Raw genomic sequence first — 22,487 nt, forward strand, 5'->3', positions numbered from 1 at the left:
ATAAGCCCACCTGTTTCACCCTATACTCTGCTCAGAGGCACAAATGAATTTAAGCTCATCAGTGCTGCACGGGTTAGAGCAGATCACTACCCATACTCACCTGCACCCACTCTGCAGCCAAGAGTATGGCCTTCGACTGCATTGTGTAAATGGATTCATGATTTTTTTCTTAAACTCCGGAACACTAAAAGCTGCACCTGTCCCCCTGTTTTAGGGTCCTTAGATCCATCTGTGAATATATTCAAGAAAGCATAGTATTGTGTTCTTAAATGTTCACTTACAACTGAATCTACTCTTTCCTCAACAGCTCGTACCCTCTCAAGGAACCCTCCCTCATTGGCTGAGGGCGCAACCAAGGTGGGATAGCAGGAAGAACCATAGAGAGGCTAAACTCCCTCCCAAACAACCCCATCTCTCTCACCATGGCATTGCCTATCCACCCCAAATTTGCTTTCAGATTTCATTCATGTTTCCAGCACTCTAGAAGTACATTTTTTTGTAAGATGTGTAGCTTTATGTCCTTGTAGATTTACCCATTATGTCATGGCTAACTGTTGTCTTCTTAACCTTAACGGCATCTCTCTCAACCCTACCTGAATCGCTGCCACCTGGGAGGTACTGAGTGCTCCACAACATATTCGTTGGGCTTGGGACTGGATTACATGTAGCTTCTCAAAAGATGGCGGAGCTGCTGATCCATATGCTACACTTCCATAACCCAGTGATGACTTGAAATGCGCTATAAATAGCACCATCAGCGCTATTCTATCTGCCCCCCCACTCCAATCCGGACGGGCAAAGCATCACATTCAATATTTTATTTCCTTTGACAACTAGTCTGTTAATATGCTCCGCCCGTATCATTCGAGTGACAAACCGGACCCCCAGGGTCCTAAACCCTCCATTTGTTAGTGATTCCTTCGAAAGATATTGGAAATCCTTGTTGCATTCATCCTAAACACACACAGATGAAAACCTTAAATCATTTTACTATGCCACTTGCTCCCCAGATGGGTTAACCCATATAGGGGTCTGTACACTGCATAATAGAGTAGTGTATTTTTAAAACCCATTTTATTTATAGTCGACAAATATTTGAGCACGGTTTACGGATTAAAATGACAAATACACAAATTACATTGTGGTTTTACAGCAGAAGACCATTACTGATAAATATGAACATGAGGAAATGATCAGAGCCGACAAGGCAACACAAAAGACATAGGACACATTAAAATAAAGCAGCGACTCTATGCTGTATATTCTGCAACAAAGCTTCAATTGAGGCCTTTTTTTGTGCTTTACAAAGTGCTGTAGAACTGGATCTTCCAATGACAACTTGACAGGAGTGGAGCAGAATTCAGGTCTTCTGGGCCTGTATTTACCAAATTGTTTCAGAGTAGGATTACTGTTCTAGAATCAGTTTTGCTTTTTGATCATAATGAATAAGATGACATACACCTGATCCTAGATCAGCACTCCTACTCTAAGACGCTTGACAAATACAGGCCCAGGACTTGGATCTTGGATCTTCTGTTGCTCAATGCTCTCTGCCTTCTCTCCTCGGTTCTACTGACGGATACTGTAGGTAAAACAGGACAGGGGAGGATAGGGGAGGGGAGGGGAGGGGAGGGGAGGGTAGGAGAGGGGAGGGAGGGTAGGAGAGGGGAGGGGAGGATAGGAGAGGGGAGGGGAGGATAGGAGAGAGAGAGACAAATGTATGAATGACTGTCTTGTTTAATTCAACAGGACCTCTAACCTACGTCTTGTGGGCTCTAGTTCTGATTCAGACGAGTCGTTCTAAATCATTGGAGGCCTTCCTCATTATTCCCATTACAGTCATCAGGAGTGTCTGGAGGCCAAATACGTGTGTTAGGTAAAACCCATTACAACACCTCACCTTCTCCCCTAGCTGTCAGTACGCCTCAGCTAGACTGAATAATTGGAGGTTAAGGGCGGGGTGGGACTGGTAATTTTGGCTCGAGGTTTGTTTTGGTTTCTAAATGTACATAAACACGCAGCAGCCTTTTAATTTATCTGACACCAAGCCAAAAACAGCGGTCCCTGGTGAGCTAGCACTAACCTTGAGGTAAAAGAGCCTCTTTCTCTCCTCTGTCTCATTCTCCCTCTCTCTCACCCTCTCGTATGTAGAACGGAGAGAAGGAGAGAGAGAGAAACCAAAACATAGAGACCCATCTGGACCTGGTAAGGAGTGGGTCTGGGACAGTGGAGGCTGCTGAGTGGAGGACAGCTCACAATAATGGCTGGAATGGAGCAAATTAAATGGCATCGAACACCTGGAAAGCCATAAGCACACACACACATTCTCATTCTGCTGACTCACTCAGATGTTCTTTCTGTGCTGTTGAAATATAGACACTCAACAGGTCTAGCTGATGTCCCATAATTCACTATTGTGCCAGGGACGTGTTAACAGCCATAACGGACAGAACGCTTCTTATTTCACGCATGCACACACTAGAGACACACACTAGAGACACACACTAGAGACACACACTATAGAGACACACACTATAGAGACACACACTATAGACACACACTATAGACACACACTATAGAGACACACACTATAGAGACACACACTATAGAGACACACACTATAGAGACACACACTATAGAGACACACACTATAGAGACACACACTAGAGACACACACTAGAGGCACACACTAGAGACACACACACTATAGAGACACACACTAGAGACACACACTAGAGACACACACTATAGAGGCACACACTATAGAGACACACACTATAGAGACACACACTAGAGACACACACTAGAGACACACACACTAGAGACACACACACTAGAGACACACACACTAGAGACACACACTATAGAGACACACACTAGAGGCACACACTATAGAGGCACACACTATAGAGACACACTATAGAGACACACTATAGAGACACACACTATAGAGACACACACTATAGAGACACACACTATAGAGACACACACTATAGAGACACACACTATAGACACACACACTAGAGACACACACACTAGAGACACACACACTATAGAGAGACACACTATAGAGACACACACGCTAGAGACACACACTATAGAGACACACACTAGAGACACACACTAGAGACACACACTAGAGACACACACTAGAGACACACACTGTAGAGACAAGTACTATAGAGACGCTCACCATAGAGACGCTCACTATCGACACACACTATAGAGACACGTACTATAGAGACGCTCACTAGAGAGGCTCACTATAGAGACGAGACCTATAGAGGCACGCACTATAGAGACGAGAACTATAGAGGCACGCACTATAGAGACGATAACTATAGAGATGCGTACTATAGAGACGATAACTATAGAGATGCGTACTATAGAGACGATAACTATAGAGATGCGTACTATAGAGACGATAACTATAGAGATGCGTACTATAGAGTCGAGAACTATAGAGATGCGTACTATAGAGACGTAGTACTGAAATACACACAAATGTATTTAGTCGTCCCCCTCTTTCTCTCTCAATGTGGATTCACTGATAGTCATTTACTTAACCTCTGCTTCACTCATCTCTAAAACACACACTTGTCCTACACTCTCCTCCTCCTGGCACTACTTCAAAGGCGACTCATGAAGAAGAGAGCAGGGAAATCCAATTTCCCAGCTAGAAAGAACTTGTTTTTTCTGACAAAACATGTACCTGGCACCAACCCCAACAAATAAAGTGTCCACATAATATATCCCTGAGTGGTTTTCTAAACCGATCTTGGACTTTGCATCAAATACAGTAGATCTTACATAACATCTACAAAAGGGCTAATCTCACAACTCAAAGCCTCTCAGCTCAAAGTGGTAACAAACTAAACACATCACAAAGCCAAATTTGAACCCATATGCACCTCTTCTCAAAGCCCAAACCCACCTCACAACTACCCAAACCCACCTCAACTCTCTCCTAGAACCAAACCCACATCACAACCTCAACTCTCTCCTAGAACCAAACCCACGTCACAACCTCAACTCTCTCCTAGAACCAAACCCACCTCACAGCCCCAGACAGGCATTGAGCTCAGACAGGGTGAGGCCGCGGTCCCCATCGCGGTCACAGTACTGGGCAAACTTCTTAGCACAGCGGCGTGGCTTTAACCTCCTGCGCAGGTAGAGGCGGAGTGGCCGGGCCTCACGTTCGCTCAGCACTCCACTGTCATCCGTATCCAGCTGCCTAAAGTGCCAACGCAGCACCTCCTCCTCCCCGCCCGGGTCTGACATGTCCCACACCTCAACCCTCAGGGAGGGGACCGGGGTGGATGGGGGAGGGGACATGGGGCCTGACAGGGGAGCGTCCGACACCCTGGTATAGAAATGACACACGTCAGACCAGTAGCATTGCTCTTCTGCGGACAACAGTCATGCATTGGCTTGTATAGTCTTGAATTGAAATCAAACGTTTATTTTAAGATGAGCCACATGCAGGGAGAATCTAGCAGACACAAGAGAGTGACTTCTTAAACGGCCTCCCGCTGACATACTGAGGACGACGTTCCACTGTGTTTCTTTACAGAACCACAGAGCCTGACAAGTCTGTGAATCTATATTGATGAGATTCCCGCAGTCAGGGTCAAATAAGTCATTTCACACAAGCACTCCATTCCTGAACCCTGGCCTCAGTCACATTGAACATATAACCATTAAGTCATTTCACACAAGCACTCCATTCCTGAACCCTGGCCTCAGTCACATTGAACATATAACCATTAAGTCATTTCACACAAGCACTCCATTCCTGAACCCTGGCCTCAGTCACATTGAACATATAACCATTAAGTCATTTCACACAAGCACTCCATTCCTGAACCCTGGCCTCAGTCACATTGAACATATAACCATTAAGTCATTTCACACAAGCACTCCATTCCTGAACCCTGGCCTCAGTCACATTGAACATATAACCATTAAGTCATTTCACACAAGCACTCCATTCCTGAACCCTGGCCTCAGTCACATTGAACATATAACCATTAAGTCATTTCACACAAGCACTCCATTCCTGAACCCTGGCCTCAGTCACATTGAACATATAACCATTAAGTCATTTCACACAAGCACTCCATTCCTGAACCCTGGCCTCAGTCACATTGAACATATAACCATTAAGTCATTTCACACAAGCACTCCATTCCTGAACCCTGGCCTCAGTCACATTGAACATATAACCATTAAGTCATTTCACACAAGCACTCCATTCCTGAACCCTGGCCTCAGTCACATTGAACATATAACCATTAAGTCATTTCACACAAGCACTCCATTCCTGAACCCTGGCCTCAGTCACATTGAACATATAACCATTAAGTCATTTCACACAAGCACTCCATTCCTGAACCCTGGCCTCAGTCACATTGAACATATAACCATTAAGTCATTTCACACAAGCACTCCATTCCTGAACCCTGGCCTCAGTCACATTGAACATATAACCATTAAGTCATTTCACACAAGCACTCCATTCCTGAACCCTGGCCTCAGTCACATTGAACATATAACCATTAAGTCATTTCACACAAGCACTCCATTCCTGAACCCTGGCCTCAGTCACATTGAACATATAACCATTAAGTCATTTCACACAAGCACTCCATTCCTGAACCCTGGCCTCAGTCACATTGAACATATAACCATTAAGTCATTTCACATTTCACAAGGTTTTGGAGAGAGCGGGGTGAGGGGAACAGGGAATTACAGATGGGCAGATATGTAAAACAGAAGAGGTTGAGTGAAGGAGAGAGATGTCTATAAATGAACTGAGTGAAAAACGGACAGACGGAGAGAGAGCGAAAGGAAAAGAGGTACAGAGCATTTAAGTGGCCACGAGAGGGAGGAGACATGTAAGCGTGAGAAAGAGAGGGATGAACTAGAGAGACAGATGGGGTGAGTAGGTCCGTGGGGTTTAATAGAGTGGTATGCAGACTGGTCTGTAGTGAGAAAGAGAGGGATGAACTAGAGAGACAGACGGGGTGAGTAGGTCCATGGGGTTTAATAGAGTGGTATGCAGACTGGTCTGTAGTGAGAAAGAGAGGGATGAACTAGAGAGATAGATGGGGTGAGTAGGTCCGTGGGGTTTAATAGAGTGGTATGCAGACTGGTCTGTAGTGAGAAAGAGAGGGATGAACTAGAGAGATAGATGGGGTGAGTAGGTCCGTGGGGTTTAATAGAGTGGTATGCAGACTGGTCTGTAGTGCGAACGAGAGGGATGAACTAGAGAGATAGATGGGGTGAGTAGGTCCGTGGGGTTTAATAGAGTGGTATGCAGACTGGCCTGTAGTGAGAAAGAGCGGGATGAACTAGAGAGATAGATGGGGTGAGTAGGTCCGTGGGGTTTAATAGAGTGGTATGCAGACTGGCCTGTAGTGAGAAAGAGAGGGATGAACTAGAGAGATAGATGGGGTGAGTAGGTCCGTGGGGTTTAATAGAGTGGTATGCAGACTGGCCTGTAGTGAGAAAGAGAGGGATGGAGTGAAGATATAAACAGATGGTAGGGGAAGTAAGTCCAGTGGGTTTAATTATACTGAAAAAAAATATAAACACAACATGCAACAATTTCAAAGATTTTACTGTGTAATAGTTCATATAAGGAAATCTGTCAATTTAAATACATGAATTAGGCACTAATCTATGGATTTCACATGACTGGGCAGGGGTGAAATCCGTAGATTTAACATGAATTAGTTTTTCCCCACAAAAGGGCTTTATTACAGATCAAAATACTCCTCAGTTTCATCAGCTGTCCGGGTGGCTGATCTTAGATGATCCCACATCCAAGAAGCCGGATGTGGAGGTCCTGGGCTGGCGTGGTTACACGTGGTCTGCGGTTGTGAGGCCAGGTGGATGTCCTGTCAAATTCTCTAAAACGATGTTGGAGGCGGCTTATGGTAGGGATATTAACATTAAATTCTCTGGCCACAGCTCTGGTGGACATTCCTGCAGTCAGCATGTCAATTGCACAATTTCTCAAAACTGTGGCATTGTATTATGTGACAAAACTGCACATTTTAGAGTGGCCTTTTGTTGTCCCCAGCACAAGGTGCACCTGTGTACTGATCATACTGTTCAATCAGATTGTTGATATGCCATACCTGTCAGGTGGATGGATCATCTTGGCAAAGAGGAAATGCTCACTAACAGGGATGTAAACACATTTTTGCACAAAATATATATTTGTGTGCATACAGAACATTTCTGGGATCTAATATTTCAGCTCATGAAACATGGGACCGACACTTTACATGTTTATATTTGTGTTTAGTATAAATAGAGTGGTATGCAGACTGACCTGTGAGGGCTGAGTATTCCAGACTGTTCAACCTCCAGCTGCAGAGCTCTCAACAGACTCTGCAGGAACTCTTTCTTCTGGGCCCCAGGGCACCCTGGGAGCAGAGAGAGAGTATTAAGGCAAGGCAATGGGATCAGTTTAAGTTGTGACTCTTAACAAAATGAGATATGCCTACCCGCTATGATGTACTCTAGACAAGAGTCCACGTTGCATTCGCCACAGCTCAAGGACACAGTACCCACAGTATTCAGCATAGAAAGTACCAATCAGATGTACAGTGTTAAGCCTGGTCCTAGAACAGTTTGTGATGTCTGCCAATGGCCATAGGAGTGACAATGACCATAGGAGTTGACACAAAGAGCAAACTGATCTGGGACCAGGCTTGTAAAAACGAGAAAGATCCTTATTGATCTATCCAGGTATAGTGCAGTGCAGTTTGCTGATCTGACCTGGTAGAGATCTGTCTCTGTAGCTCCTGTCAGGCTGACTTCTGTGGGGCTCCTCCAGGCTGCAGTCTGGCAGCCGTTTCCTGAAGGGGGCAACAACAGCCATGGGAATGATCTCCAGCCGAAACTCAGACTTCTCTCACACCATTTAATCATTGTGATCAAACATCCCAATGCATTTACTCAATGGTTTGTTCCCTTTTGCCATTTGTTATCATCTTTGTTACTATTCACCATGGACAGGGAAAATGGGAAAATGGGAAAATGGGAAAATGGGAAAATTGGAAAAAAGGGAAAATGCAGTGAAAATGGATGGAAATGTCCATTAAATAATGTTATGGAACCAGGATATTAAACGTCATCAATAAAACCATAGCTTTGCACTATCAATACTTTAGTATGGAATGGTAAAATCCTAAACTAACACAACACTTTAAATATAATACAATGTTAAAATATACAATATACAGTATACACTGAGTATACCTAACATTAGGAACACCTTCCTAGTATTGAGTATTGAGTCCCTCCTCCCCCTGGTACAGAAACTGCACCGCCCGTGTTTGCAGTCTGCCCAACGCATCACCGGGGGCAAACTACCCGCCCTCCAGGACATCTACAGCATCTGATGTCACAGGAAGGCCAAAAAGATCATCAAGGACAACAACCACCCGAGCCACTGCCTGTTCACCCCGCTATCATCCAGAAGGCGAGGTCAGTACAGGTGCATCAAAGCAGGGACCGAGAGACTGAAAAACAGCTTCTATCTCAAGGCCATCAGACTGTTACAGCCACCACTAACACATTAGAGGCTGTTGCCCTATATACATAGACATGAAATCACTGGCCACTATAATACATGGAACACTAGTCACTTTAATAATGTTTACATATCTTGCATTACTCAACTCAGCGGTGTCATAGAAAAGCCCATAAAATTGTCAGAGACTCCAGTGACCCAAGACTCTGCTACCGCAGCAAGCAGTACCGGATTGCCAAGTCTAGGACCAAAAGGCTCCTCAACAGCTTCTACCCCCAAGCCATTAGACTGCTGAACAATTCATTAAAATGTACATTGACACCCCTCTCCCTCCTCTTCTTGTACACTGCTGCTACTCGCTGTTTGTTTGTTACCTATGCATAGTTACTTCGCCCCCACCTCCATGTACAGATTACCTCAACTAGCCTCTACACACACACACTGACTCGGTATCGGTGTCCCCTGTATATTGCCTCGTTATTGTTATTCTTATTGTGTTACATTTAATTATCACTTTTTATTTTAGCCTACTTGGTAAATATTTTCTTCTTCTTGAACTGCCCTGTTGGTTAAGGGTTTGTAAGTAAGCATTTCACGGTAAAGTCTACACTGTTGGTTAAGGGCTTGTAAGTAAGCATTTCACGGTAAAGTCTATACTGTTGGTTAAGGGCTTGTAAGTAAGCATTTCACGGTAAAGTCTATACTGTTGGTTAAGGGCTTGTAAGTAAGCATTTCACGGTAAAGTCTACACTGCTGGTTGAGGGCTTGTAAGTAAGCATTTCACAGTAAAGTCTATACTGTTGGTTAAGGGCTTGTAAGTAAGCATTTCACGGTAAGGTCTATACTGTTGGTTAAGGGCTTGTAAGTAAGCATTTCACGGTAAAGTCTATACTGTTGGTTAAGGGCTTGTAAGTAAGCATTTCACAGTAAAGTCTATACTGTTGGTTAAGGGCTTGTAAGTAAGCATTTCACGGTAAAGTCTACACTGTTGGATAAGGGCTTGTAAGTAAGCATTTCACGGTAAAGTCTACACTGCTGGTTGAGGGCTTGTAAGTAAGCATTTCACAGTAAAGTCTATACTGTTGGTTAAGGGCTTGTAAGTAAGCATTTCACGGTAAAGTCTACACTGCTGGTTGAGGGCTTGTAAGTAAGCATTTCACAGTAAAGTCTATACTGTTGGTTAAGGGCTTGTAAGTAAGCATTTCACGGTAAGGTCTATACTGTTGGTTAAGGGCTTGTAAGTAAGCATTTCACGGTAAAGTCTATACTGTTGGATAAGGGCTTGTAAGTAAGCATTTCACGGTAAGGTCTACACTGCTGGTTAAGGGCTTGTAAGTAAGCATTTCACAGTAAAGTCTATACTGTTGGTTAAGGACTTGTAAGTAAGCATTTCACGGTAAAGTCTATACTGTTGGTTAAGGGCTTGTAAGTAAGCATTTCACAGTAAAGTCTATACTGTTGGTTAAGGGCTTGTAAGTAAGCATTTCACAGTAAAGTCTATACTGTTGGTTAAGGGCTTGTAAGTAAGCATTTCACGGTAAAGTCTATACTGTTGGTTAAGGGCTTGTAAGTAAGCATTTCACGGTAAGGTCTACACTGCTGGTTAAGGGCTTGTAAGTAAGCATTTCACAGTAAAGTCTATACTGTTGGTTAAGGGCTTGTAAGTAAGCATTTCACAGTAAAGTCTATACTGTTGGTTAAGGGCTTGTAAGTAAGCATTTCACAGTAAAGTCTACACTGTTGGTTAAGGGCTTGTAAGTAAGCATTTCACGGTAAGGTCTACACTGCTGGTTAAGGGCTTGTAAGTAAGCATTTCACAGTAAAGTCTATACTGTTGGTTAAGGGCTTGTAAGTAAGCATTTCACGGTAAGGTCTACACTGCTGTTTAAGGGCTTGTAAGTAAGCATTTCACGGTAAGGTCTACACTGTTGGATAAGGGCTTGTAAGTAAGCATTTCACGGTAAAGTCTACACTGCTGGTTAAGGGCTTGTAAGTAAGCATTTCACAGTAAGGTCTACACTGCTGGTTAAGGGCTTGTAAGTAAGCATTTCACGGTAAGGTCTACACTGCTGGTTAAGGGCTTGTAAGTAAGCATTTCACGGTAAGGTCTACACTGCTGGTTAAGGGCTTGTAAGTAAGCATTTCACGGTAAGGTCTACACTCGTATTGGCGCATGTGGCAAATAAAGTTTGATATGTATATACTGTATTCTATTCTACTGTATCTTAGTCTACGTCGCTCTGACATTGCTCGTCTATATATTCATACATTCTTAATTCCATTCGTTACTTAGATTTGTGTGTATCGGGCATATGTTGTGAAATGGTTAGATATTACTTGTTAGATATTACTGAACTGTCAGAGCTAGAAACACAAGCATTTCACTACACCCGCAATAACATCTACTAAACACCTGTATGTGTGGAATGGGAGAGTTCTGATAGCGGACTGTGCGTGTCATGGGAGTGTAGAATGCATTTTGGTAAAACTTTATTGTACTGCCAAGTTAAACTGGTACAAGTCATTCCTATGTAACTACCTGGTAATTATCAGGCTGTAAAATAAAGTGTTAGCCACATTTCTCTATCTACTAGGTGCCTTGTTTGAGGCCATACCTGGCAGAGGTGCCTGGTAGAGGCCGTCCCGTGTCTACCCGGACACACCAGCAGTACCCCGTGGTGACGTGGCACTGGATGGGGCTGTAGCGCCCATCTGCACTGCATTTTGGGATGAAGCGGTCCTCCTGCCACAGAACATGCACCTTGGCCATCAACGCTGCTCTCTCCCTCTCACACGTCTGTGGACTGTCTGTGGAAGCACGAATGTACGCACACACGTTAATCATTATCTCACAGAAGTGATAGCTATGAAAGCTCATAAAAAGAAAAACTCCTTACCTGTAGGGCGTTTTACAGAACGATTCCCTTTGGGGTCAGAGTTCAACCGGATGGTCACCCAGAGCGGAGGAGCGGTGATTCCTGTACAGGAAATATAGCGATATTAGTATAAACAAACAATATGGTAGTATCATTCTGAAAATGTCCATCATTACGGGACGGTTTCCCAGAGACAGATTAAGCCTAGTGCTAGACTTAAAAGCATGTTCAACGGTTATTCTCCAAGTCCACTCCTCTCACCTGCTGCAGACTTGGTCCTGCTAGGGTCGGCGGTGGGCCGGGAGGGACCACCCTCACCTGTGTCCACAGAGACAAGAACTTTTCAAGGACCAAAGTGACTGTGATAAAAGCCCGTACCAGAGTAGGTACGTGTGTGGCAGTGTTTTAGTGAGTCTTTATATTAGTGTCAGTGGAGCACTATTGATTGATATACAGTACAGTACTTATGCGTGTCAGTCAGGTGAATTCTCACCTCTTTGGGCTGACTCCAGATCAGTCATCTGTGTAATTTCAGACAAATGACTCATGGCACAACACACTACAAAGAGGGCTGGGTGAAGATCTGTTTAATGGGTGGCTTGATAGATGCTATTTCACAACTATTTCCCGCTGGCCGTTTGGGTCTAAACTCTGTCTCACCTGTGCAGTTGGGTCTGAGGTGCAGGACAGATGTCCCACTGACAGGTTTCCCATCTGGAGTAGAGCACCAGCAGTAACCAGTCTGGTTGTGGCACTGCATCTGAGGAAGTGGGACATTTGTCAGAACCAGCGTTTTGCCAACTTCATCAAAGCCAAGTACTGAAATGTATGCTCACTAAAGGGTAGCCATAGACTGTTCTCTCTGCTACCGTCCGGCAAACGGTACTGACGAATCGGCTCTCGAACCAACAGGCTTCGAGACAGCTTTTACCCCCAAGCCATAAGACTGCTAAATAGTTAATTAAATGGTTACCCAGACTCTTTTCACTGACCCCATCTTGTGCTGACTCTATGCACAAATACAAGACTATATATACAGACACACACACACTACATTGACCCTCTCACACAAAACCCACACACACTCACATACACTCACACACACACACACACACACATACCGACACAACATAAACAATCCATGTCTCAATGCTTAAAAATCCTTCTTTAACCGGTCATCTACACAGATTGAAGTGGAGGGATCATAGCTTTCAACTGGATTCACCTGGTCAGAGCAGGTGATCCTAATGTTTTGTGTGCTGCTACTCTGTTCTTTATTCTTACTCTTATTATTATCTATCCTGATGCCTAGTCACTTCACCCTGCCTTTATGTACATATCTAGCTCAAATACATCGTACCCCTGCACATTGATCTGGTCTTGGTACTCCCTGTATATAGCTCCACATAGATCTGGTACTGGTACTCCCTGTATATAGCTCCACATTAATCTGGTACTGGTACTCTCTGCATATAGCTCCACATAGATCTGGTACTGGTACTCCCTGTATATAGCTCCACATAGATCTAGTACTGGTACTCCCTGTATATAGCTCCACATAGATCTGGTACTGGTACTCCCTGTATATAGCTCCACATAGATCTAGTACTGGTACTCCCTGTATATAGCTCCACATGGATCTGGTACTGGTACTCCCTGCATATAGCTCCACATAGATCTGGTACTGGTACTCCCTGTATATAGCTCCACATAGATCTGGTACTGGTACTCCCTGTATATAGCTCCACATAGATCTGGTACTGGTACTCCCTGTATATAGCTCCACATAGATCTGGTACTCCCTGTATATAGCTCCACATAGATCTGGTACTGGTACTCCCTGTATATAGCTCCACATAGATCTGGTACTGGTACTCCCTGTATATAGCTCCACATAGATCTGGTACTGGTACTCCCTGTATATAGCTCCACATAGATCTGGTACTGGTACTCCCTGTATATAGCTCCACATAGATCTGGTACTGGTACTCCCTGAATATAGCTCCACATAGATCTGGTACTGGTACTCCCTGTATATAGCTCCACATAGATCTGGTACTGGTACTCCCTGTATATAGCTCCACATAGATCTGGTACTGGTACTCCCTGTATATAGCTCCACATAGATCTGGTACTGGTACTCCCTGAATATAGCTCCACATAGATCTGGTACTGGTACTCCCTGTATATAGCTCCACATAGATCTGGTACTGGTACTCCCTGTATATAGCTCCACATAGATCTGGTACTGGTACTCCCTGTATATAGCTCCACATAGATCTGGTACTGGTACTCCCTGAATATAGCTCCACATAGATCTGGTACTGGTACTCCCTGTATATAGCTCCACATAGATCTGGTACTGGTACTCCCTGTATATAGCTCCACATAGATCTGGTACTGGTACTCCCTGAATATAGCTCCACATAGATCTGGTACTGGTACTCCCTGTATATAGCTCCACATAGATCTGGTACTGGTACTCCCTGTATATAGCTCCACATAGATCTGGTACTGGTACTCCCTGTATATAGCTCCATTCTTGTGTATTTTATTCCTCTTGTGTTATTATTTTTATTATAATTGTTTAACTGTACATCGTTGGGAAGGGCTCGTAAACAAGCATTTCAGGGTAAAGACCACATCCTTTGTATTCGGCGCATGTGACAAATCCAATTTGATTTGCTATGATTTTCTGTCATTTGAAAGACAGACAGTACCTGCAGGAAACTTCCATCTGCACGGCATTCTGGGACGGTGTGGCTGCGGACGCTGGACTCCAGGGCCTGACTACGAGCCAGCTGGCACTTGGACTGGGTGGAATCTGAAGGGGGATGTCCAGCAACCATCTCTACTACTTCCATTGGCATATATAATCAATGCAGAAGTGTGTATAGATTGTGTGTACTGTATATATCAGGGATGGTCAACTGGTGTCCCTTTTGAAGGCCCTGGGATCAATTTCTACACACAAAAAAGGTTTTAGGACCTCAGTCGGGGTCTAAACTTACTGTTGAGAGTAAGAATAGAAGAATAGACCAGGTGTAATTTCTAAATGTGGTTGTGCATCAGCAGTTTCTCTCTTGTTATGTCAGTCAGTGACAGCAGTGGAGGCTGCTGAGGGGAGGACGGCTCAGAATAATGGCCGGAATGGAGTGAATGGAATGGTATCACATGTTTTATGGGGGTTCTCGTGTTGGATACCATTCCATCCACTCCATTCCAGAATTACACTCCATTTCAGCCATTATTATAAGCAGCCCCCCCCCTCAGCAGCCTCTACTGACTGATAGTCAGTAAATTAGCCCATGTCAGCAATTATTTTTCAGAATTTGGAGTTAGTTTAGTGGCCAGCTGTCTAAACTTGTTATCGTGGTCAAATTACCAGATTGGGGGGCCCCCCATTGATTTTGTCAGTCAGTCTCACTCAGATATCATATTCAAAACTGCAAACATTTCTCTCCAACCTATGGTAAAATGTGTAGAATTGCACGAAATGAACTCGCTTGTGATTCTGTGTCCACCGCCTCTCACATTGAAACTGCAGCACCTCATGATGAGTTCAGATTTGTTTGTGGCTCTCACCTCCATCAAAGTTGCCCATCCCTGGTATATGTGGTGATTAATAGATGGAATGTATATGTGTGTACAGTGTGAATACGTGTGTATAGATGGAGGCGTCCATTACTGACTTTCATAGAATGTACACAGTTTATGGTCACTAAAGGGTACTTACCTGCACAGTGTGCTCGTGGTGCCGTCCGTAGCTGAGTGTTGATACACTGGGCCCTCTGGAAGGCACACAGGGACATGTAAAGGCGTCCGTTGCTGCCACATACTGTCCGGTGGCGCTCCCTGTGGCAGTCCAGCGCACAGCCCCGGGGCCACATGTTTTCTGGGATCAGAAACGGCTGGAAACAAGCAGCAACACAGGCAGTACAATGCAATTACACCCTCCTGACCTGTACTCTCATATGACACACTTTGACCCCTCCCCCAGCAGCGTACTGTATCAGAGAGATGGATGGAAAAAGAGCAGAGAAGGGCTCGCACCGAAGTTGTGTGACCAATCAGAACATGGGTAAATACACGTTTGGAGTGTTTGGTGTGGATAGACTTAAGCGGAGCTGGTCAAAGAGAGGGATTAAAAAGGAGCTATTTGTTGGTGCCTTGGCTCGTGGATACTCAGTCTGCTGCTTGTCTGGCACACGAACAGTGCTTCAGTGTCACGCTGGGAAAAGCTGAGAGACGGAGCACATAGAAGATAAGCACTGCAGCAGTCAACACATGGCCAAAGTATGTTAAAATAGAGAATAAGGAAATGTGTGTGTGTGTATATCTTGGACTTCACCTGCTCCTGTACCTGTGAGAGCTGTTTTTGCTAGCTAACTGCTCTGTAAATAAACAGGTCTAATTGAGGGGAAGGTTCCAGACCCTTCAGGGCCGCCTCACCCCCCTGCCTGCCAACTGTGGACTCGGTCTGTAGCTCATTGTCATGGCTGTAGTAAAGTACTGTATTCTACAGGCCTGCATCCAAAGGGAAGATGCTGGAACATTTCTGTTCAGTCATCTGAATATTGCTGTAATACTAGACCATACACCAGACATGCATGACCTCTAAAATCTCTTACCTGTCCTTGAGTCAATGCTTCAGTACATGACACACACCATCCTAGAGGACACTTATTGCAGAACACGATGGCTGTCCGAGGGCTTTCCCTGTATCCCTGCTATAGTATGGTACACCGCAGCTTTTTACATTTTTTTTATTTTACCTTTATTTAACCAGGCAAGTCAGTTAAGAACAAATTCTTATTTTCAATGACTGCCTGGGAACAGTGGGTTAACTGCCTGTTCAGGGGCAGAACGACAGATTTGTACCTTGTCAGCTCGGGGGTTTTGAACTCGCAACCTTCCGGTTACTAGTCCAACGCTCTAACCACTAGGCTACACTGCCGCCCCCAAGCCTTATTCATAGTCACAGTGGTATTCCTAATCGTTAGTAGGATGCCCGAGGCCTAGACTGCATTTGATAAACTTCTATTGACACACCATGTGTTTGTTTTTACATCAACATTCCAGTGAGGTGGGCGGAGGAGAGACGAGAACAGAGATGGAGAGAGGTACTCGGACCGCAGGCCATAGGCTTCTGCTAAATTGCTAACACATGCTGCCCAGTGCCAGACATTGCACTAAAAGCTAGGTATCACACATGCACTCACACACGGCTCCCTCTCTTGTCTTTGACCTTCACTCCCACTCAGATAACCCTGGACCCAGACCTTGCCCCCTCCCGTCCCCGTCCCCCCGCCCACCCAAAGCCCCAGCCATCCTCCAGGCCCGATCTTCAATACCTCTTTGTCTCCTGCTCTCCCTCACACTCTGTCATAGCTCAGTAAATTTGCCATGGTGTGTGTTTCACTGTTTGCATAATTTTTCCTGATTGAAAAAAAACAAAACAAACTCTCCTCTGATGAAAGGACCTGCCTGTGCTGCTAGGTGGTGAGGGCATCATTTCATCGATTGATTCCTTGTGGAGGGCAGCATATACTTTGGATGTGTGTGTGCATGTTGGAGGTGGTGTCATTGTGGCTGGAGGACAGGACATGGCTTTCTAACTAGGAGTTCAGTACCACTGAATGGACCAGGTTCAGGTCTAAAGAATAACTAGTAGTCTTGAGTGAGCTTCTCTGTCCAGGTGCAGTGTTACAACGTGTTCCAGCTACAATTAGTGTCAGTGTTCTGGGCAGAGCGTTGCAGCGTGGACGAACAAGGCGGCAATGTTTTAGGGCAACCTGGTGTTAGATTTTATAACTATGTATGAAAATATAGATATATCTCGAGAGGGTCGCCTTAGTGTGATGAAATACGATGTTTTGGCTGAGACTGAAATGCTGCTGAAAGACAGGCACATGTATTTTTTTCTACGTCCATATCAGTCACTTTTATGTTGAAATAAGCCCCCTCCCCTGTCGTATGCGGAGTAAAAGTAATGAGACCAGTGAATCAGGCACATGTGAAGAGTTTTCCTCCATTCATCTCTATGGCGAGGCAGGAAGGCTGGACAGACAAAACAGCCTGTGTGTGCAATTTGTTATGCACCTGCAGAATACAAAACACCCAAACATTGCAGACACACACGCAGACGTGCTAAACGTGTGCACTTTCACAGCCGAGTCCTGTACAAGTACACCTTCTCTCACCTTTCAAAATTGGCATGGTAACCAAACACACTGAAACCTGTACACATGTACTGTAAAAACACACTCAAACAGGTACAGTTCCTTCAGAAAGCATTAATAGCCCTGAACTTATTCCACATTTTGTTGTGTTAAAGCAGGAATTCAAAATGGATTAAATAGATTCTCACCCATATACACACACAATATCTCATAATGACCAAGTGAAAACATATTTTCAGACATTTTTGCAAATGTATTGAAAATGAAATACAGAATTATCTCATTTACACAAGTATTCACACCCCTGAGTCAATACATGTTAGAATCACATTTGCCAGCAATTACAGCACTGAGTCTTACTGCACAAGTCTATATGAGCTTTGCACACCTGGATTGTACAATATTTGCACTTTTTTATTTTTATGATTCAAGCTCTGTCAAGTTGGTTGTTGCTCATCGCTAGACAGCCATTTTCAAGTCTTGCCTTAAGCCAAAACTGTAACAAGGCCACTAAGGAACGTTCAATGTAATCTTGGTAAGCAACTCCAGTATATAATTGGCCTTGTTTTATGTTATTGTCCTGCTGAAAGGTGAATTTGTCTTCAAGTGTCTGTTGGAAAGCAGGCTGAAGTAATTTTCCTCTAGGATTTTGCCTCAAATCCATTTATTTGTACCCTAAAAACTCCCTAGTTCTTGCCCATAAAAAGCATACCCATAACATGATGCAGCCACCACCATGCTTAAAAATATGAAGAAGTGAAGTGGTACTTGGATGTGCCCCAAACTTAACATTTTGTGTTCAGGACATAAAGTTAATTTCTTTGGCATTTGTTTTGCAGTTTTACTTTAGTGCCTTATTGCAAACAGAATGCATGTTTTGGAATATTTTAATTCTGTACAGGCTTCCATCTTTTCACCCTTTAATTTACTGTACGTTAGTATTGTGGAGTAACTACAATGCTGTTGATCCATCCCCAATTCTCATATCACAGCCATTCAATTCTGGTGAAATCACCGAGCAGTTTCCTTCCTCTCCAGCAACTGAGTTAGGAAGGACGGGGTTTATTGATAAACCATCCAAAGTGTAATTAATAACTTCACCATGCTCAAAGGGGTATTCAATGTCTACTTTTTTTTACCCATCTACCAATAGGTGCCCTTCTTTGCGAGGCATTGGAAAACCTCCCTGGTCGTTGTGCTTGAATCTGTGTTTGAAATTCACTGCTCGACTGAGGGACCTTGTATGTGTGGGGTACAGAGATGAGGTAGTCCTTCAAAAGTAATGTTAATCAATAATATTGCACAAAGTCCATGCAACTTATGAAGCACATTTTTACTCCTGAACTTATTTAGGCTTGCCATAACAAAGGGGTTGAATACTTATTGACACAAGACATTTCAGCTTTTAATTTGTTATGAATCTGGAAACATTTCTAAAAACATAACTCCACTTTGACATTATGGTTAGGCCAGTGACTAAAGTCAAGGGGTGTGAATTCTTTTTGAAGGCACACACCTGTTTTCCCTCCGGTAAAATAAAAAAACAAGTTTCAATATTTGCCTTTAGGCGGTTTCTGGCCTGCGGTCTGGGCTAGTTAGCCAGTGTTTGTCTACTCCATACACTACCTCTTTAGGGAACATTGGCTTTATAGACTTTCTCAGATTCCACTCCATGGCTTGGAGGTAGGTGTGGCCCCTTACACACTGATCTTGGATCAGCTTGTCATACTCTAATCTCCTAAATGATTATGGTCAGTACTAAACTAAACCGACTTTAGATCACGTTGAGAGCTCTATGACTCAAGGTAACAGGTATGCCCTTAATTCATGGCTGTAACCAATCTGAATGAAAAGGGTTCCAGCACTGCTTGAGATGGCAACCATTCCTTTGTCTATTATAGTCTACTTCACTCAGCCAGAGCACAGATGTAATAAAACGTTTTGCATTCACGTTTAGTTGTTTTAAAACGCACCATCGGTGATTGGATGTTGGTTTAAGTTCAGGTGACAATCACAGAATGATAATAAAAAAATGTAAAGGTTCATGCTAGACTGTCTCTCAAAATGAGCACTTCCGAAGTATGAAAGTGTAAATTCTTGAGGACTTACCGGTGACCTCTCAGTTTGCATAGACTCCGAGAACAAGATGATGAGCAGCACGAGACTGGTGAACGTGAACACCAGCATACTGCCCAGGCGCGTGGCTCTGCTGGAGGTGTTGCGCGCACTTCTGTCTCTGTGGCAAAGCGCCGTGTACAAATCGCCAGCCAATCCAGCCTTCGGTGGCACCGTTAACGCAAGAACGTTAAGGACAGCTTTATTATCTTCTTTTCACTTTCAGCAGGCCATTTTGTTGGTAAGCGGCAGATCTCTTGACAAGTGGAACGACAAAAACGCGTAGATCCCAAATTGTTGCGCTTTCCGCAAAACCGGTGTCAAGTGATGAATAATCAATAATAGTTTCACGGGGAAATTTCTTCAAAAACACACACTATAATTGTAAATATGGTTGTCTGTCATCCTGGATTTGAACGCAGACTACATGAGCATCAAGACCTCCCCTGTTAAATCCCTACCGTGGCTTTATCCCCAAGTAGCCAGCCCCTTTCCGTTCGACAATAACATGCGCGTAACTGCTGCACAACTGGTTGCCATACTTCAGGCCTACTTGTTCAGTGGGCTATTGTATAAAAAGTAGTTATAGCAATACACATAGTATTATTATTATTTTTAAAATCTAAATCTACTAGTGTTTTATAAAACGTTAATAGGCTCATTTGTAGAGGTTAAAACGGTCTACACCTGGTGGTCCGTCTACGACTAGGCTACTGCTGGTCCCAAGTCTCCCTCAGGTGGACATAAACATGCAGACTAGACAGCCCATAGGGCAAGCAGCTGATTTACACGTATCCTACCAGGAGGAAATGACTATTTGCTTATTTAAAAAGGTAGTATGAGTAGGCACATACATACATACATATTTAGAAGTAGGCCTAGAGAAGGAAAATAAAAACAGAGACCAAGTCATAGTATTTTATAAGGAAACTTTATGTGTGCTTGTGAAATTCACTTTTAGACAGAAGGCTGTTTTGCAGTTTCCAGTACAGCAGATAAGGTTTGATATTAAAGAGTACAAAAAAAGAAAAAAAAGAAATCACAAATCCAAAGCTCAATGCTTTCCAACCTTGCAGGTAAAAGTACAAGCTTTTGGCCCAAGTCATATTTTTTCCCCCTCAGTCACTCTGGCTCACATCCCTCTCCCCCTAAGCTCCTTGACCCCCCCCCCCCTCTGGCTCACATCCCTCTCCCCCTAAGCTCCTTGACCCCCCCCCCTCTGGCTCACATCCCTCTCCCCCTAAGCTCCTTGACCCCCCCCCCCTCTGGCTCACATCCCTCTCCCCCTAAGCTCCTTGACCCCCCCCCCCCCTCTGGCTCACATCCCTCTCCCCCTAAGCTCCTTGACCCCCCCCCTCTGGCTCACATCCCTCTCCCCCTAAGCTCCTTGACCCCCCCCCCTCTGGCTCACATCCCTCTCCCCCTAAGCTCCTTGACCCCCCCCCCCCCCCTCTGGCTCACATCCCTCTCCCCCTAAGCTCCTTGACCCCCCCCCCCCCCCTCTGGCTCACATCCCTCTCCCCCTAAGCTCCTTGACCCCCCCCCCCCCCTCTGGCTCACATCCCTCTCCCCCTAAGCTCCTTGACCCCCCCCTCTGGCTCACATCCCTCTCCCCCTAAGCTCCTTGGCTCACATCCCTCTCCCAAGCTCCTTGACCCCCCTCTGGCTCACATCCCTCTCCCCCTAAGCTCCTTGACCCCCCCCCTTTACAAATATTAAAGAAATAAAACAACATTTCATGCACTTAATTTAGTCAATTAATTTCTTTAAATCAATTCCCACCATTTCTCTCTGAACTCTGATATTGGATATAGATGATTGCATAGATTGGTAGACAGTAATTTCCTTTTTATTTAAGACATAATGGAATGTTTATTAAGACTCTGGCCCCCTCCCTTCGCCCTTCCTTATGCTGGATCCCTCCCCACCCTGCTGTGTAGAGAAGACAGACAAGGAGCTGGAGGGTTGCGAGGGAGCGAGAGACAGGGCTGTAGCCACTAGCAGGCACATTTTTTTTTGTTCTCCCATCGTTTCCAACTTCCTCGGGGAACTCTCTAAAGCGGTGTTCCTATAGAAACAATTCAGCCAATGGTAGCGGTGGGCCTTCACTTTGTCCATGTAAGCTTTACTTGACCTGACATGCTGTGCTTCTAGGGGATATTTCTTAATATGTTCTTCAGTTGAAACTATAATAAATGAGTAGATTGTGTGAACATGAGCACCTTTATACACCTCCGTGTGAAAGTGATATATCACATAAGCAAAGTTTCATAAATGCCAACATGTTTATGTCATGTGATGGTTACATAGCTATAAAGGCCACACATATACTTCCTTCAACTAAATTGTCACCATATCTTTAATAGGACAGGATTCCATATTTTACCGTTGAAAAATCACTTAATCCAAATGAAGACTCTCAGTAATTCAAACCTATCTACGGTACTCAATGTGTCAAACTGCTATTTTTCTCTCTCTATTTGTTGTTTTGCTTTAAAAAAAATGCCACTTTTTTTTTGCCCTACAAGCCTGCGAAGAATATTCTGACTGTTGCGTACTGGAAAAATAAGTATGTACAGCACTGAAACCACTTACTCACATTTGCTGGAGAAAAGAAAGAAAGAAACAAACAGGAAAAGGAAAGCGTTGAGGTTAGATATCAGAGTTCCACTTATCCAGCAAAATGTGGTACGGGTACATGTCATTATTTTCTGTTCAACTCCCCCCCCTTCATATATCTCTGTGTTCTAATACGCAAACTCTACA

The 22,487-nt window shown here is 44.1% G+C and overlaps 2 protein-coding genes across 3 annotated transcripts in view; both read right to left on the reverse strand.

Annotated features, from left to right (window-relative positions):
• Positions 1 to 1,078: 1,078 nt before the first annotated feature.
• On the reverse strand, positions 1,079 to 20,913 carry LOC135552733 (SPARC-related modular calcium-binding protein 1-like). The gene is made up of 11 exons (XM_064984543.1): positions 19,716 to 20,913; positions 15,161 to 15,335; positions 14,145 to 14,248; positions 12,085 to 12,184; positions 11,686 to 11,742; positions 11,446 to 11,526; positions 11,164 to 11,356; positions 7,792 to 7,871; positions 7,343 to 7,436; positions 4,056 to 4,363; positions 1,079 to 1,582 (listed from the first exon to the last, which is right to left on the reverse strand). The coding sequence occupies exons 1-10, from the start codon at positions 19,791 to 19,793 to the stop codon at positions 4,057 to 4,059; spliced, it is 1,269 nt and encodes a 422-aa protein (XP_064840615.1). The 5' UTR covers positions 19,794 to 20,913; the 3' UTR covers positions 1,079 to 1,582; position 4,056.
• A 1,552-nt stretch (positions 20,914 to 22,465) lies between these two features.
• LOC135552734 (alpha-actinin-4-like) overlaps positions 22,466 to 22,487 on the reverse strand; it is a 47,895-nt gene continuing 47,873 nt past the window's right edge. The window contains exon 21 of one of the 2 annotated variants that reach the window (XM_064984545.1): positions 22,466 to 22,487. This exon is cut by the window's right edge and continues 606 nt beyond it. The gene's annotated coding sequence lies outside the window, so the exon portion shown is untranslated. The other variant, XM_064984544.1, reaches the window with a different exon arrangement.

The sequence above is a fragment of the Oncorhynchus masou genome, chromosome 13 (genome assembly GCF_036934945.1).
Source record: "Oncorhynchus masou masou isolate Uvic2021 chromosome 13, UVic_Omas_1.1, whole genome shotgun sequence".
Classification (NCBI taxonomy): domain Eukaryota; kingdom Metazoa; phylum Chordata; class Actinopteri; order Salmoniformes; family Salmonidae; genus Oncorhynchus; species Oncorhynchus masou.

What these genes read in the sequence shown, in the direction of transcription:
- LOC135552733 (XM_064984543.1), bottom strand. Translation starts at nt 19,793, where the DNA reads ATGCTGGTGTTCACGTTCACCAGTCTCGTGCTGCTCATCATCTTGTTC. An exon ending in TGCAAACTGAGAGGTCACCG is followed by an intron (nt 15,336 to 19,715) that starts GTAAGTCCTCAA and finishes GCTTGTTTCCAG; the next exon opens with CCGTTTCTGATCCCAGAAAA. An exon ending in CCTCAGACCCAACTGCACAG is followed by an intron (nt 11,743 to 12,084) that starts GTGAGACAGAGT and finishes CTGTGGACACAG; the next exon opens with GTGAGGGTGGTCCCTCCCGG.